Source organism: Psammomys obesus, unplaced genomic scaffold (genome assembly GCF_907164565.1).
Source record: "Psammomys obesus unplaced genomic scaffold, mPsaObe1.curated_primary_1811, whole genome shotgun sequence".
Lineage (NCBI taxonomy): Eukaryota > Metazoa > Chordata > Mammalia > Rodentia > Muridae > Psammomys > Psammomys obesus.
Window position 1 is genome coordinate 724,403 of NW_026590466.1, and position 18,481 is coordinate 742,883.

Sequence of the window (18,481 nt, forward strand, 5' to 3'; positions counted from 1 at the left end):
CACTGAACTGCCATGGGCTACACCTGTGCAGGGGTTCCAGGTCATCTCCACGAATAGTCCTTGGTTGGAGTATGAGTCTCTGGGAAGTTCCCTGTGTTCAAATTATCTTGTTCTGTTGCTCTGTTTGTGGAGTTCCCGTCCCCTCCAGCTCTTCCAATTTCCCACTTCTTACATAAAATTCCATTCACTCTGCCCATCAGTTGTCCATCAGGCTCAGCATCTGCTTTGACAGTCTATAGTGCAGAGGCTTTCAGAGGCCCTCTGTGGCAGGTTTCAAGGTTGTTTCCTGTTTTCTTCTGGCATTCAGAGGCCCTCTGTAGCAGGTTCCGAGGTTGTTTCCTATTTTCTTTTTCTTCTGATGTCCATCCTCTTTGCCTTTCAGGATGGGGATTGAACATTTTAGTTAGGGTCCTCTCTTTTGCTTAGTTTGTTTAGATGTACAGATTTTAGTGGGTTTATTCTATATTGTATGTTTATATGAGTGAGTATATACCATGTGTGTCTTTTTGCTTCTGGGACAACTCACTCAGGATGATCCTTTCCAGGTCCCACCATTTACCTGCAAATTTCATGATTTCCTTATTTTTCATTGCTGAGTAATACTCCATTGTATAGATGTACCACAGTTTCTGCATCCATTCTTCAGTTGAGGGGCATCTGGGTCGTTTCCAGCTTCTGGCTATTACAAATAAAGCTGCTGCAAACATGGTTGAGCAAATGTCCTTTTTGTGTACTTGAGCCTCTTTTGGGTATAGGCCTAGGAGTGGTATGGCTGGATCTTGAGGAAGCGCTATTCCTAGTTGTCTGAGAAAGCGCCAGATAGATTTCCAGAGTGGTTGTACCAGTTTACATTCCCACCAGCAGTGGAGAAGGGTTCCCCTTTCTCCACAACCTCTCCAGCATGTGTTGTCCCTTGAGTTTTTCATCTTGGCCATTCTGATGAGTGTAAGGTGAAATTTCAGGGTTGTTTTGATTTGCATTTCCCTAATGGCTAATGAGGTTGAGCATTTCTTTAAGTGCTTCTCTGCCATTCGATATTCCTCTACAGAGAATTCTCTCTTTAGCTCTGTTCCCCATTTTTTAAGTGGATTACTTGGTTTATTGCTTTTCAGCTTGTTTAGTTCTTTATATATATTGGATATGAGTCCTCTGTCAGATAAAGGGTTGGTGATGATTCTTTCCCAATCTGTAGGCAGTCGCTTCGTTTTGATGACGGTGTCCTTTGCTTTACAGAAGCTTTTCAATTTCATGAGGTCCCATTTTTTGATTGTTGCTCTTAGAGCCTGTGCTGTTGGTGTTCTGTTCAGGAAGTTTTCTCCTGTACCAATGAGTTCTAGGGTATTCCCCACTTTTTTTTCTAGCCGATTTAATGTGTCTGGTTTTATGTTGAGGTCTTTGATCCACTTGGACTTCAGTTTTGTGCAGGGTGATAAGTATGGATCTATTTGCATTTTTCTACATGTAGACATCCAGTTGGACCAGCACCATTTGTTGAAGATGCTATCTTTTTTCCATTGTATGGTCTTGGCATCTTTGTCAAAAATCAGGTGTCCGTAAGTGTGTGGGTTTATTTCTGGGTCTTCTGTTCGATTCCATTGATCCACCATTCTGTTTCTATGTCAGTACCATGCAGTTTTTATAACTGTTGCTCTATAGTACAGCTTAAGATCACGGATGGAGATACCTCCAGAAGATCTTTTATAGTTGAGGATTTTTTTTAGCAATTCTCGGTTTCTTGTTATTCCATATAAAGTGGAGAATTTTTCTTTCCAGGTCTGTAAAGAATTGTGTTGGCAATTTGATGGGAATTGCATTAAATCTATAGATTGCTTTTGGTAACATGGCCATTTTTACTATGTTAATCCTGCCAAGCCATGAGCATGGGAGATCTTTCCATCTTCTCATATCTTCCTCTAATTCTTTCTTCAGAGACTTGAAATTTTTTTCAGACAAGTCTTTGACTTCCTTGTTTAGGGTTACACCAAGGTACTTTATGTCATTCGTGGCTATTGTGAATGGTGTTGTTTCTCTAATTTCTTTCTCAGCCCTTTTGTCTTTTGTATACAGGAGTGCTACTGATTTTTTTGAGTTAATTTTGTATCCGGCCACTTTGCTGAAGGTGTTTATCAGCTGTAGGAGTTCTCTGGTAGAGTTTTTGGGGTCACTCATATATACTATCATATCATCTGCAAATAGTGATAATTTGACTTCTTCCTTTCCCATCTGTATACCCTTGATCTCCTTCAACTGTCTTATTGCTCTAGCAAGGACTTCCAGCACTATGTTGAAGAGATATGGAGAGAGTGGGCAGCCTTGTCTTGTCCCTGATTTCAGTGGGATTGCTTTAAGTTTCTCTCCGTTCAGTTTGATGTTGGCTATAGGCTTGCTGTATATCGCCTTTACTATATTTAGATATGTGCCTTGTATCCCTGATCTCTCCAGTACTTTAAACATGAATGGATGTTGGATTTTGTCAAATGCTTTTTCAGCATCTAGGGAGATTATCATGTGGATTTTTTCTTTCAGTTTGTTAATATGGTGGATCACATTGATGGATTTCCGTATATTGAACCACCCATGCATACCTGGAATGAAGCCTACTTGGTCATAGTGGATAATATCTTTGATTGTTCTTGGATTCGGTTTGCAAGTATTTTGTTAAGTATTTTTGCATCAATGTTCATAAGGGAGATTGGCCTGAAATTCTCTTTCTTTGTTGAGTCTTTGTGAGGTTTAGGTATCAAGGTGATTGTGGCTTCATAGAATGAGTTTGCTAATGTTTCTTCTGTTTCTATTTTGTGGAATAGTTTGAAGAGAATTGGAGTTAGCTCTTCTTTGAAGGTTTGGTAGAATTCTGCGATGAAGCCATCTGGTCCTGGGCTTTTTTTGGGTGGGAGTCTTTTGATGACTGCTTCTATTTCTTTGGCGGATATAGGACTATTTAATTGATTTACCTGGTCCTGATTCAGCTTTGGTAAGTCAAATCGATCAAGAAAATTGTCCATTTCATTTAGGTTTTCAAATTTTGTTGAGTATAGCCTTTTGAAGTATGTCTTAATGATTGTTTGGATTTCCTCAGTGTCTGTAGTTATGTCCCCCTTTTCATTTCTGATTTTGTTGATTTGGGTGGTGTCTCGCTGCCTTTTAGTTAGCTTGGCTAAGGGTTTGTCGATCTTGTTGATTTTCTCAAAGAACCAGCTCTTGGTTTCATTGATTCTTTGAATTGTTTTATTTGTTTCTAATTGATTGATTTCAGCCCTGAGTTTGATTATTTCCAGCCGTCTACTCCTCTTTGGTGTGTCTGCTTCTTTTTTTTCTAGGGTTTTTAAGTGGGCCATTAAGTTGCTTGAATGAGCTGTCTCGAATTTCTTCTTGAAGGCATTTAGTGATATGAACTTTCCTCTTAGCACTGCTTTCATTGTGTCCCACAAGTTTCGGTATGTTGTGTCTTCATTTTCATTGAGTTCTAGAAAGGCTTTAATTTCTTTCTTTATTTCTTCCCTGACCCAGCTGTCATTTAGTAACAAGTTGTTCAGTATCCATCTGTGTGTAGGCTTTTTGCTATTTCTGTTGTTGTTGAAGTCCAGCTTTATTCCATGGTGATCAGACAGGATACAAGGGATTATTTCAGTCTTCTTGTATCTGTTGAGGCTTGCTTTGTGACCAACTATATGGTCTATTTTTGGAGAAGGTTCCATGAGGTGCTGAGAAGAAGGTAAATTCTTTTGTTTTTGGGTGTGAAGTTCTGTAAATGTCTGTGAGGTCCATTCGATTCATGACCTCTGTCAGAGATACTGTTTCTTTTTTTAATTTCTGTTTTGTTGACCTGTCCTTTGTTGAGAGTGGGGTGTTGAAATCTCCCACTATTAATGTGTGGGGATCTATATGTGGTTTAAATTTTATCAATGTTTCTTTTACAAATGTGGGTGCTCTTGTATTTGGGGCATAGATGTTCAGGATTGTGATGTCTTCCTGGTGGAATTGTCCCTTGATGAGTATGAAGTGTCCTTCCTCATCTCTTTTCATTAATTTTGGTTGAAAGTCTATTTTATCAGATATTAGAATGGCTACTCCTGCTTGTTTCTTGGGTCCATTTGCTTGGAAAGTCGTCTTCCAACCTTTTACCCTCAGGTAATGTCTATCTTTGTGTTTTAGGTGTGTTTCTTGTATGCAACAGATTGCTGGGTTTTGTTTACGTATCCATTCTGTTAATCTGTGTCTTTTTACTGGAGAGTTGAGTCCATTGATGTTGAGAAAGATTAATGACCAGTGGCTGTTCGATCCTTTGATTTTGATGTTGGCTGTGTTCATAAGGTTGTGTGCTTGGTTGCTTTTTGTTTTGCTGTAGTAAGGTTAATTATTTCCTGTGTTTTCTTGACAGAAGCTAATTTTCTTGGGTTGTATTTTCCCTTCCAGTGTCTTCTGTAATGCTGCATTTGTGTGTAGGTATTGTTGAAATTTGTTTTTGTCATTGAATATCTTGTTTTCTCCGTCTATGAGGACTGAGAGTTTTGCAGGGTATAGTAGCCTGGGATGACATCTGTGTTCTCTTAGGGTCTGCATGATATCTGTCCAGGCCCTTCTGGCTTTCATAGTTTCTGTTGAAAAGTCAGGTGTGATTCTAATGGGTTTGCCGTTATATGTTACTTGGCCTTTTTCCCTTGCAGCTTTTAGTATTTTTTCTTTGTTCTGTATACTTACTGTTTTGATGACTATGTGGCGGGAAGATTTTCTTTTCTGGTCAAATTTGTTGGGTGTTCTGTAGGCCTCATGTATCCTTATTGGCTTCTCCTTTAACTTGGGGAAATTTTCTTCAATGATTTTGTTGAAAGTATTTTCTGGGCCTTGGAGAAGGGAGTCTTCTTTTTCCTCTATTCCTATTATTCTTAGGTTTTGTCTTTTCATATTGTCTTGGATTTCTTGGACGGTCTGTGTCAGGAATTTTTTGGATTTAACATTTTCTTTGACAGATACTTCGATTTCTTCCATTGTATCTTTTACACCTGAGATTCTTTCTTCCATTTCTTTTTGTCTGTTGGTTATGCTTACCTCTGTAGTTCCTGTTTTCTTCCCTAAATTCTTCCTCTCCATTATTTCCTCCATTTGTGTTTTCTTTAATTTTTCTAGTTCTATCTTCAGGTTTTGAGTTGTTTTGTTTACTTCCTTCACCTGTCTGCTTGCATTTTCCTCTTTTTCTTTTAGTTCCTTCAACTCTGTCTCTTTTATTTCTTTCAGTGATTTAATTATTTCTTCTCTGAAGGGCACAAGCTGTTTGGCTGCATCTTCCCGTATTTCTTCACGGATGGCCCTAATCTGCTTGTCTTTATCTTCCTTCATTTCTTTACGGATAGCCATGATCTGTTTGGTTTTATCTTCCTCTAATTCTTTACGTATTTTATTTGTTTCCTCTATTATTCTCTTCATCAACATAGATGTAAGGTCATCTTCTTGATTTTCTATTATGCTGCATTGTTCAGGGCTGTTCGCCCCTGGATGGCTGGGTTCTGGAGATGCCATATTGCTCTGTCTTTTGTTGGTTGAGCCTTTACACTGACCTCTACCCACTGGGCTGATTTAGGTGTTGGCTGTTAGTTTCTGTGCTTCCTGGAGTCCTGAGGTAGGGAGTATCCCCTTGGCCGGAAGATGATTTTTCCTGAAGGAGTCCTTCTCTGCTTTTTGGTTATGGTCACTGTATGGCCAGTGTTTCTCAGGAGTTGCCACTGCTCACCTCAGGTTTATAGCCCTGAGTAGTAGCTGTTGTCTATGTTAGGCAGGGGGGGATCTCCTCTTACCCATAGAATTTCTCAAGACAGCTGCCCCACTGCTGGGTTTCTTGTTATAAATTTAGTGTGCTGCTGCTCACTAAATTTCCATGTACAGTCCTGTCGAAGAAACTGCTGATTCCCTAGCTGTAGGGTTTTCTCCCAACAGGGAAACTCAGTCTGTTATCCTGGGGAGCACAGCTCTGTCCAGGAAATTGGGAGGTGCACTCAGCAAGTCTCTGGGCCAGAGGCTGAGTGCTCAGCTCTGGACCTGGAGAATGTGCATCTAAATTGAGTTAGCGTCTGGAGGCACTGCTCTGTTCTGGAGGCTGGGTGCCTCACTCTGGACCAGAAGCTGTGTGTCTCTGAGATGGCGGCTGCAGGCACTGCTCTGGTCCAGACGCTGTGGGTGCAGCTCTCTTGAAGGACCAGGGATTCCCACAGTTTTGACAGTCTAGCTAGGGATAACTGGTTGATCCTTGGCACAGTATCTGAGGGCTGCTGTAATGGCTCTCTGGCTTTTGTAGGTCTGAGGATGCAGCTGTGTGTCCCAGTGCCCTTGGGGAACTCAATAATGGCGGCAGAGCACAGCGCTCCTGCCTGCACTAGAGTCTGCGTGAGTCCAGGAAGTGTTTTGGTGCTGGGTGTCCTAAGCGTTAGAGCTGCTGACCCCCTCCACAGGGGGTTTCCTCCTGCCAGAGACACGCAGTCTGGTGCCCTGGTGCCCTGGTGCCCACAGTTCTATCTGAGGCGGCGAATCAGGCGCGTAGGCAGGGCTCTGTGCAGGCTCTGGGTCTGGGCTGGCTCTTGGGGCACCAGCGGAACCCCAGTCTTTTCCAGGGGATGTCTGGGTAACCTGAGGTCGGTCCCAATTGTTTCCTGCTGCGTGGGGTTATCTCTCGACTGGGAAATCCAGTCTATGGTGTTGTAGGTCCACAGTTCAGTCTGGGACCGTGACCAGATCACGCTGGCGTGTAGCTCTGGGCTGGCGACCAAGTGCCTGGTGGAACCAGAATCTCTTCCGAGGTTTAGCCGGGTGAGTTAAAGCTGATTGAATCCCCACCATGTGGTATCCTCTCACCTGTAAAACACAATCACTTGTGTTTTATGGCTGCGAGTTCTGATTGCTGGTCACTGTGCCAATCCTCCTGTGCTGCTCCTCAGAATGAGAGTCCTCCGGGCGCAGCCATCTTGCCCGGCCCCAAGGAACAACTTTATGAACTGGAGGTGTTGTGAAACAAATTCATCTGAATTGAACCATTCCACTTTAGAGGGAGGCTTTTAAGGCTCAGGAAGCAGATGGGCATTTTGGCACATACTTTTGACCTCAGCACTTAGGAAGCAGAAGCAGACAGTTGAGTTTGAGGCCAGCTTGGTCTACACAGAAAATTCTAGGACAGACAGGGCTACATAGAGAGGCTTTGTCTAAATAATAGTAACCCAGAAAATTAAAATTTTACATATAAGGATACCCCTGAAATGAGGAGAGAAGACTATAATATCCTTTGAGCTGCTTTTGTGAGTAGACACCCATAGTAAGGTGAGCATTTTGGTGATGCAGCTGTCTTTGTGTTGTCCCTTTTTCTATAAGTAACCCCCTCATTCTTACTACTGTAAGTAACCACAATAAACAAATTAATTTGCTAACTTGGGTTGGATTCCTGGGTAGAAATGTTTCTTTGTTCTGTTCCTGATGCCCTATCTTTGGGTGAGTAGTTTTTGTTCAAATTTCCCCAGAAGGTGGAACATAGCAGGGAGAGCAATGGAAAATAGAGTGGATTTGTAATAGGAACTACTTGTTAAGCTTTTAAAAGTCTACAAAATTTTTAAACAAGTCATTTTTACAGAATAGTGTTGGTATATTTGGGGATGAGAGGATGGGGTAAGAGAACTCAAGTTTAAAATACTTAGGCCAAAATAGATTTAAAAGACTGAAGGAGAAAGCAAGGGAACACGGGGAAGTCTTTAAAAGTATTGATTCTTATACTGCACTGGAGAGATTCCTTATAGCAATCTGTTGACTTCAACATAGTTTGAGAAATTTAATCTGGTGAAGAGATGCTTTTATCATGACATAGGAAACAAACATGCTTTCATCTTTATGAATGATGTGAGGAGCTGATATGTTATGACACTCATTTCCATATATACTGTATTCCTTAATTATTTACCTTCATCAACTAGGGTAAGATGGAAGGGGAGGAGCACCTTTCTTATCAGTGGACTTAGAGAGGGGCAGGGGTGAGATGAGGGAGGGAGGGTGGGATTGGGAGGGAATGAGAGAAGGGGCTACAGCTGGGATACAAAGTTAATAAATTGTAACTAATACAAAAAATTAAAAAATTAACTTAAAAAATAAATAAAATTTAGATTTCATAAGACCAAGTGGGCAAGATTTTACTTAATGAAAATCCATACTCCAGTCAAAAAAGTATAAAACAATAATAGGAGGCCCATTTTTACATCTTAGACATGGTTTTAAGTGCAGAAGTTTTAGGTGGACATCTGAAGAATACTTGCTATAATTCCTAGTAATTTTGAATTTTCAAAGCTATGTAACATAGCAGTAATTTGCTTTTACATCTTAGAATGAGCTGTAGTGTCCAGGTGAAAAGAGAAAGATAAGAAAATTGTACCACTTAATTCAAAGAAGAATGAAGAAAGGGTTGCCACAGCCAGGGAATTTCCAGCCTTCTGGGTATCTGGGAAGGTGGGCATGTGGAAAGATAGTGGGAAAGCAATATCTTCCTTGCATATGATGGATTAATAATTGTACAATACAGCAAAAAAGAGACAAAGCTGCTAGCAAGGATGTTCAGAATCCCTGGAAGGCAAAATAAACTGTGGGTGGTATTCTCCTGTGCCTTCTCTGTGTACAAATTCCAAAGAGCAACAATTTTAGAGGCTCTCCCAATCATCCCCCAAAAGCTAGACTCCAGAACCAGGTGTTGTGGTACTTGAATTTCCAAAGGGATGAAGGAGTCATGGTAGGTGTATTGGTGACATACTTGGACATTGCAGGAGTAGTTGTTATAGTGGTAGATATAGGTTCTCCACATTCCTACTAAGGCCATACTGGGCTTGGGGTTCATGGTTTCTTGAAAGTAGCATACTTGCCACTGAGGAAAGCCCATGGAGACACTGCAAGGATGGCTGCAGCAAACCCTGTTATCTGGAGAACAGTGTCTTTTCTGAGTAGCATCATGGTGACTGTGAACACTGGGAAACTGCAAAGAAATAAAAGACAGTAAGAGAATGAGTTATGCAGACCAGGGACAGTATCCTCAGGGGAAAAAACTACCAGGAAGACAAATGAGAAATTGTGGTCTGCAAGAACTCAGATAAGGGCAATATTACACCCCCTCTGACATTGGCTACAATTATTTAGAAAACAGTGTGGTCAACTCAGCACTATTTTTTATACTAAAAATGAGAAAACATTTTAGGTTTGACAGTTGCATAACTTATGCTATATTCCCCCTACAAAGATAAATGACAACATTATGGATGCAAGTAGAGTCTGCTTTCAAATTGTAATCTTTTAGGTTCAGTGCCTTTCACTTAAGCATTATTTTTGTAATTATATTTATGTACAGAAAACTTAGCATTGTACATTTAACTCAGTTGAGTGGTGAGTTCTTTAGCCTTTGCCTTTTCCAGTTTGGCAATGTGAGCCACAGTTTAGGACGCAGGACGTTGCTTCCTCAGTGGTGGCAGATCTCATCATATCTATAGTTGTAATTGTTTCTAATAGCCTCCACCATCTTTGCCAGAGCACCCTTGTCTTCCAAGTTAACCTCTGTGAAGGAAACAGTGGTGCAACTTTTCCTGTGGACCGCCCCAGCCTGGCATTTCCCTTGATGATACAGTAGGGGACCCCCATCTTTCAACACAGGGCAAGTAGGAAAACCACCAGCTCAATGGGGTCTACCTCATGGGCAATTGCTACCAGCTGATTCTTGTTCTCCACCAAGGTGGTGACTATACTTACCTCTGCTTGAAGGACAGGTAGTCTCTTAGTTGGTATGTCTCCTCTTCCGGCAGCTTTCTTCTCAGCATGGACCAGTAGCCTTTGCTTCTGATCTTAAGATAGATTAAAGAGAAACAAGAATGTCTATCAACACAAAGTTTTATGTCTGCATGCTCATGTATTCATTATTCATGATACATAAAACTTCGAGCTAATCCAGATGTCCAAATGTGACAAGTGAAAAGGGAAAGAAAACATGTTTTGTCTATACCTGGAGAAAATAAGAGACTTACTTATAAGTTAGTATATACTGTGTGTGTCTTTTTGCTTCTGGGATACCTCACTCAGGACGATCTTTTCTAGATCCCACCATTTTCCTGCAAATTTCATCATTTCCTTGTTTCTAATTGCTGAGTAATATTCTATTGTGTAAATGTACTACAGTTTCTGTATCCATTCCTCTGTTGATGGACATCTGGGTTGTTTCCAGGTTCTAGCTATTACGAATAAAGCTGCTACAAACATAGTTGAACAAATGTCTTTGTTATGTACTTTAATATATTTTGGATATATGCCTGAGTGGTATAGCTGTATCTTGAGGAAGCACTAGTCCTAACTGTCTGAGAAAGAGCCATATTGCTTTTTTTTTTTTTTTGCCAGATTGATTTCTAAAGTGGTTGTACAAATTAACATTCCCACCAGCAATGGAGGAGGGTTCTCCTTTCTCCACAACCTCTCCAGCATGTGTTGTCACTTGAGTTTTTTATCTTAGCCATTCTGATGGGTGTAAAGTGAAATCTCAAGTTTTTTTTTTGTATCAACCTGATGGCTAAGGACATTTAGCATTTCTTTAAGTGTTTCTCTGCCATTCTATATTCCTCTATAGAGAATTCTGTTTAGTTATGTACCCCATTTTTTAATTGGATTGCTTGATTTGTTGCTTTATTAAAATCTATACACCTAAAGAAGCTAAACAAGAAGGAGGACCCTGGGCAAGAGGGTCAATCCTCATTTAGAAAGACAAATGGGATGGACATTGGAAGAAGAAGAAATCAAGAAACAAGACTGGAGGCTACCACAGAAAGCCTCTGAAAGACTACCCAGCAGTGTATCAAAGCAGATAACTGAACTTTGGGCAGAGTGCAGGGAATCGTATGAAAGAAGGGGGATTTAGTAAGACATAGAGAGGACAGGAGCTCCACAAGGACCAAATATTTCTGGGCACAGGGGTCTTTTCTGAGATTGATTCTCCAACCAAGAACCATGCATGGATATATCCTAGAATCCTTGCTCCAATGTAGCCCATGGCATCTCAGTATCCAAATGGGAACCTTAGTAAGGGGAACAGGGATTATCTCTGACATGAACTCAGTGTCTCGCTCTTTGACCCCTCCCCCCTGAGGGTAGGAGGATCCTTGCTAGGCCACAGAGGAAGATAATGCAACCAGCCCTTTTGAGACCTGATAAACTAGGGTCAGGTGGAAAGGGAAGAGGTCCTCCTATATCAGTGGACTTAGAGAGGGGCAGGGAAGAGATGAGAGAGGGTGGGCGGGGATTTGGAGGGAATGAGCGAGGATACTACAGCTAGGATCCAAAGTGAATAAACTGTAATCAATATAAAAAAATAAAGATTTGGAAAAAAATAGAAGAGACTCACACCACTAAAGGAAAAACTTTGTTTTATTAGGACAATTGGTTCTGGTTAGCTGGAGCTGAGAAATTAGTGGTGAAAAAGAGACCAACATCACTGAGGTGAAATCTTCTGGGAAGTTTTTCTTGAGAGTCAACATCCAGAAGCTATATTCTAGAGACAACTAAGGTTTGTAGTATAAGAGTCAATCCAGTGGTAGGGGTCTTGGAGAGCAGCTGAGGCTTGGAATTGTGAGAGACCATGGAAGTCTGTTGGTGAAGGTGCAGCCTCAGTAGCAGTTGAAGGACCAGGACTTAAGGGGTCATGTGTAGAAGTTGAGGCTTGACACCATGAAGAGAGCCTAGGAGAGGTGCAGGTATTGGTGAAAGTATAGCACAGTTGCAGCAGAGGACTCCAGAGTTTTGGAGATGCCAGTACCATAGGACAACCACCAAGAAAAGCAGCAGCAGTGGAGTGGAGCTGGCCTTAGCATAGAAGACAAGTTGTGTGTGTTGCTGAGGGTGGAGCTGGAGATGTGATCCCAATCGCTAGAGGAGGACAAAAGATCACAAATGGATCCCAGACATTGTGCATTGAGTGATTTACAAGGCTGGAGTCCAATTTTGCTTTGATCTGATTGTGACTGTTCCCTGATTCTTCTGTCTTGAAGTAAGAATGTATTTAATTAATTTTGATTTTTACAAGAGCCCACAGTTGAGGGATTTTTAACTTTTAAAGGAGATTCTGGATTTTTAAAGAGACTGGATATTTTAAAGGAACTGACCTTTCAATGTATTTGAATTCGTAAAGATTGTAAGATTTTAAAAGTTATTTTTATTTTTAATGTGAAAAATAATGGGGCAAATGAGAAAGGAAAGTCTCTTTCTTTTAACTTTTATTTTTCTCTCACACATTACATCCAAACTGCAGTTTCCCCTCCCTCCACTCCTCCCATTTCCTCCTCCTACCTCTCCTTTTCCCTCTCAACTCCTTCACTGCTTCTTTTCAACAACAACAACAACAACAACAACAAAGACAACAACAACAACAACAAAGAAAGCTTTCCAGAGATAGCCACAGAACATGGCCTAATGAAATAAAATAAATCTGGGCACAAATCCTCATACCAAGGCTAGAAGAGGTAACACAGTAGCAGGAAAAGTGTTCCAAGCACAGTCAAAAGAGTCAGAAACACCTACCACTCACCTTGTTGGGAGTTCCAGAATACCTAGTGAGTATTAACATACATAAACATAACGTATATGCAGAGGGCTTAGCTCAGAACCATACAGGGTCCAAGTTTGTTTCTTCTGTTCCGTGAGCCCCTGTGAACCCTGTTTGGTTAATTCTGTGGGCTATGTTCTCCTGATTTCCCCGACTCCTCTGGCTCCTACAATCCATCCCCCCTTCTTCTGTGGGGTTCCCCTGGCTTTGCCTAGTATTTGGCTGTGAATCTCTGCATCTCCTCCCATTGATTGTTTGATGACACCCCTCTGATGACATGGGCTAGGTACTGATCTACAAGTATAGCAGAATATCATTAGGAATCATTCCACTGCCTTGTTTTTGTCAGTTATGTTTGGTTCTATCCTGAGTCTCTAGGCTCTCCTTCCTTTGCTGGGGCAGTGGTGGCACAGAACTCATGGGAGTGGCCAAACCATGACCGGTGCAACTCATGGCCCATGACTGACACTGCCTAGATGACCAGGAATCAGAGAAAGAAATAGTTTGAATAGTGATGTGTTTGTGTGTCATGTTGACAAGGAGTCAGTTTTACTGGCTAGTTTTATGTTAACTTGACTCAAGCTAAAGTCATCTGAGAGGAAGGAACCTTAATTAAGAAAATACCTCCATGGGATCAGACTATAGGCAAGCCTGTAAGGAATTTTATTAATTAGTAATTGATGAAAGAGAGACCACCTCATTGACTTACGTGACTTTTTAAAATTATTTTGTTGTGGTGGTCTTGATGATCGTCGTTCAGTTGTTTTTGTTGTTGGTTGGTTTTTATTTGTTTTGTCCTGGAAAGAGAGTTCAGGGACTTGTGCAAGCTAGTCAAATTCTTTACCACCTATCTAAATCCCTGCCCTCAAAAGTGTTTGTGTGTGTGTGTGTGTGTGTGTGTGTGTGTGTGTGTGTGTGTGCTTTATCATCAAGTACTGTGTGCAAGACGTCCTTTCTGGTGCCCTGAGAGGAAAATTCAAGGCTAGACTGCAAGATGGGACACAAGGGAATTTAGTTGCCTGATGCTGACTATCTACAAAGTTAATCATTTGTAACTCCTGGAAACATCTCTGAAGGCATCGTCACTCTCAGATTTTAAATAAAACACAGTTTTACTCTTAATAACTGTTTGTCCCATAAATTGCTCTTGCTGCATGTCTTATAATAGGTAATGTAAAGAAGGTCGCCAGAGCTAACAGCAGAAGATATGATAAAATATGCTTAAGCAGAAACTGGAGTGATGAAGCCACAGGGGTACAGAAGAAGTTCTTTAAGGACATTTCTCTGATCTCAACCAGAAGGAAGGGTCTAAGTGGCTGAAGTTGAGGGATAAGATATCACTATGTTCCTGAGACATGCCCTGAATTTCTAGGACAGAATGTAGGGTATAACTGCTGGTGAATAGCAGGTGAAAGTCCAGGTGAATGATGAGCAGAAGACCTCAAATTCCATCTGTGCAGAACACTGACGGGTCAGAGGTTTGTTTTTGTTAGAAATACTGTATAGAAGGAAATAGGAGAGAATTTTGATGTGTGATAAAGGAAGTTTCTGCTAATGATCAGAGCAACTCTGGCAACATTCTCTTTAACTGGATGATTCTCAATCAGTGATTTTTTTTCTGGAAGTGCAGACTGAAGCTAGGGCACCATGCATATTAGGAAAGCACTGTACCACTGAACTTTATCCCTGAACTCATTCAATTTACGTTTTGAGACCAGATCTTGAAAGGTGCCTAGGCTGGCTCCGATACATTAAGTGTCCTGGAAGAAGTTCTCTTTGCTGTGCTTTGCTTGTTTGATCTGATCTGGGCTTCAATATGTAGATCAGACTGGCCTCATACTGGAGCCCAGACTGGATTTCAAGTCCCATTCTCCTTTCTTTTGTTTTTCTGTACCTGGCAACTATGGTGCATTTATGGTAACAGTATTTAGAAGGAAATGAACACAAATGCTTGAATTAGATTAGCAGGCTGCCTCTGTCAGTTAAGGCCAGTGAGAGGAGGAAGTGCAGACTTTCCCAGGGCAATAGCTCCTTTCACAGAGCTCGTTTTGTGCTGAACTGGCATCAGTAGATTCAACAAACTAACACTTTGTCCCAGACTTGGTCCTGCTGCTAAAACCTCTAACAGAATCAAAAGTTCCAAGGATCAAATGGCCAGTCAGGTAGAAAGGAGGAGTGATGGGGGTCAGGTAAATCACAAGGGACAAGAAGAAAGGCCTCTACTACATGTGAAGGGGGCTAGAAGAACCTGTAGAGATCCTCAAAATACTGTACCATAAAGGGTGAGGCACAAAAGCAAACAGTGTAATCTTGGGTGAATTTTTAATGCAGTTATATATATTCTTCTGGAAAGATGTCTGAGCTAAGAGCTTTGAAACCTGAAACAGCAGCCTGGGCAGGTAGTCCAGAACAGAACATCACTTTTTTTGGACAATAATAGAACAGTTTAAGATCTAAAATCAAAATTCAAGTATGGTTTATATTGAACATATTAACTATTTCACATAATGTGTTTTTCAACAAAACAACAAAGTTTAAACTCTACAACTTAAAGCTTCTTTGTTGGTTAGTTTCTATGACTGTTGCCAAGATATCCCAGAGAAGGAATTAATGGGGTCCAGAATTATGTACTTTGGTTCAGTTTCAGAGATTTGAAACTATAGTCATTGGCTGTTTAGATTCAGGATATACAGTAGGGTAGACCATGACTATGGTGGGATCAAATTGCAAAGACAACTCAAGTTATAGTGATCAGAATCCAGAGACAGAGAAATGAAGATGAATGAGGGGTAATATCTTCAAAGACATATGCCCTGGGATTTACTTCCTCTTCAAACATACTATAACTTCAAGTGTATAAAATCTCTCAAAGTAGCACCACCAGCTAGGGACCAATGCTTCAATACAAGGCCCTTCGCAGGGACAGGGCACTTGCAAACTATACCACCATGGTAAATTAAGAGCTAACTGTACAGGTGATAGAATATTATTCTCATTTCTAGACTTAGTAAGGAGAGAATTTCTCACGTAGGTAGCACATGGATGAAGCTTGAAGACAAGTGAAATACACTGGTTAGAAAAGGCCAAACACCATGTAATTCCACTAAGGAGATTCCTGATCAAGTTAACTCTGCCAAGGCTGAAAGCAGAATGGTGGGTACTAGCAACCAGGTCACGTAGAAGTAGGAGATGGCATTCAATGAGAATGGTATTTCAATTAGAGAAGATAGGAAGTGGTAACAGTTCCACACCACTATGAATGTAATCCTAGTAATGGAACTGTACACTTAGGTCAGGGGTAAAATGGGATATGTATATTTAGTCACATTAATCAGAATGTACAACAAAGATGAATCTACTAACCAGTGATGTTGTCTTCTCAAGAACCAGTAATGTGGCAGAATAGGGCTCTAGCAGGGCCAGGAGGGCCAATGAGGATCCAGCCCTCTTGAAATGTCCTTTGAGTCTCATTGTGGCCTTCACAGTGAACTGAAAGCTCTTGACCTGCTTCATGGTTGTGAGAATTCTATTTTGTCATCAAATTCCAGTTCTTACTGATCTTATGTTCCCATTTTCAGCCAATAGTGTATGAGTGCTGTGACATCCTCGGGGGATAACCATGCCAGGTCCTTGGGTTTTTATGTCACATGTTTTCTTATATAGCCTTTTCAGGGTGAGGTGTTTTTGCTAACAGACTGTCCTGCTCATTGGCAAGATCCACTTGACTGGTTCAGACCTGTCTACCATCTTTTTCTTAATTCCTCCTCTCTAAGGCATTGTTTCTAACACCTGTCACCAGAGATGGGGACCTGTTAGAAAAGTCACTGCCATGTATACAGGTACTAGCAGAGGTGGCATCAACACTCTTTAAATGAGATTGGCTAATTAATTAGAGTTATGTAGTATATTTCATTATGCACTCATCAGTTGCAGGGCATTGAGGTTGTTTCAGTTTTCTACTTATTGTGACTAGAGCAATGAACATGGCAGAGCAAGTATCTGTGGAATAGGATGTCAAGCCCTTTGTACATATGCCAAGAAGTGGTACCGTTGTATCACACGGTAGATTTACTTGTAGATTTTTGAATTCTCCACACTGATTTCAACACTGGCTGTACCAGTTTTCAATCTCACCAACATTGAACAAGTGTTCCCCTTTCCCTCATATTCCCTCCAGCATTTGTTTTTCAGTTGCTTTCTTGATCTTAATCACTCTGTCTGGGTAAAGATAAAATCTCAAAATAGTTTTAATTCATATATCTTTAATTGTTATCAGATGGTGTACACTTTTTAAAAAAATCATTTCTTCATTTGAGAAAACTGTTCAGATCTGTAGCCCATCTTTTAATTATGTTGTTTGTTTTCTTGGCTCTTGTTTTTGAGGCCTTTAAATATTTGGATATGAATCTTTGGTCAGATCTATAGCTAGAAAAGATTCTCTCCCATTCTGTAGGATTTCTTATCACTCAGCTGATTTTTTTTCATTAGCTATACAGGAGACTTTTAGTTTTATTAAGCCCCACGTGTCAACTGTCATCCTTAATTATTGTGCAAATGCAGTCCTATTCAGAAAGTCCTTTCCTGCATAGATATTATGGAGGCTGCTGCCTATATTTTCTTCTAGCAGTTCCAGGGTTTCAGGTTTTAGGTTTCAGGTTTGTCTTTGATTTATTTGGACTTAGTTTTTGTTCAAGGTGATAGATATGGCTCTAATTTCATTATTCATGTGGACATTCAGTTTTTTCTGGAACCATTTGTTGAAGATGCTTTCTTTTTTGTGAGCATCTTTGTCAAATTGTAAATGGTTGGTTGGATGTTTTTAGTTTTGTTTCATTGGTCTAAATGCCTGTTTTTGTCCCAGTACCACAGTGTCTTTATTAGTATGACTCTGTAATATGACTTAAGATCTGGAATTGTAAATCCTTCAGAATTGTCCTTTTGCTTAGAATTGTTTTGGTTACCTGAGGGTTTTTTTTTTTTTTTTTTTTGTGGTTCCATGTGAGTTTTAAGGTAGCCTTTTCTAGTCATGTAGAATTAATTAGGAATTTTATTTGGGATTGCATTGAATCTATAAATTGCTTTTTGTAAAATGATCATTTGATAATATTAATTCTACCAATCTATGGCCATGACATATCTTGTTTTTCTAGTGTCTTTTTCTCTTACTTCAGAAGTTAAAATTTTTATTGTAGAAGTCCTTCACTTCCTTGATGTGGTGTCTTGAGTGAGAATAGCTCCCATAGGCTCATGTATTTGAACGCTTATTCACAGGGAGTGGAACCCTTTAATGGATTAGCAGGTGTGGCCTTGTTAGAGAAAGTGTGTCACCAGTGGTGGGATTTGAGGTTTTAAAAACCCATGTCCCTCCCCCTCTGCCTACAGATCAGGATATAACTCTCAGCTACTGCTCCAGTGCCTGCATGCATGCCACTATGGTCCTCACTATGATGATAATGGATTAAATTGAAACTGAAGGTGAAGAACATGAGCACAGCAGACTCCTTTTTGGTACTAGCCTCCATCTTGTAATTGACCTATATCTCACCCCCAGACCCTGAAAAATGTGTTTCTACTTACGGGAAACCATAACATTCCAGAAGACACAGTGTGCCCACTCTGACACCATTCAGTCAGGAAACAGAAATGACTGCTGTCCTTGTAGTTGCTAAAACAATTATATGTCCTTGTGGTTGCCAAAATAGTTACTCCAACTTGCCTATCGCTGTATAACAAGTCTGCTCTTGCTAAACCTCACCCAATCATGTAACCACCAAGTCTAGAAGCCCTTTACCCCTATAAAATTCAGCTTCTTTCTAGGCTAGGGGCTGCTGGCCTCTGACTGCTGTGTCAGTTCATGCTGGGAGACCAAGCTTAACTCCTCAGTAAAGGCTCTTT

At 40.6% G+C, this 18,481-nt stretch overlaps 1 protein-coding gene across 1 annotated transcript in view; it reads right to left on the reverse strand.

Moving 5' to 3' along the window:
- The window catches only part of LOC129676899 (claudin-34-like), a 36,547-nt gene extending 20,448 nt beyond the window's left edge, over nt 1–16,099 (reverse strand). The window contains exons 1-3 of the mRNA XM_055607416.1: nt 15,950–16,099; nt 9,754–9,845; nt 8,876–8,989 (exon numbers count right to left, since the gene is read on the reverse strand). Coding sequence (XP_055463391.1) covers nt 8,876–8,989; nt 9,754–9,845; nt 15,950–16,099 — 356 coding nt within the window. The remainder of the gene's footprint in view (nt 1–8,875; nt 8,990–9,753; nt 9,846–15,949) is intronic.
- Nucleotides 16,100–18,481: the final 2,382 nt, after the last annotated feature.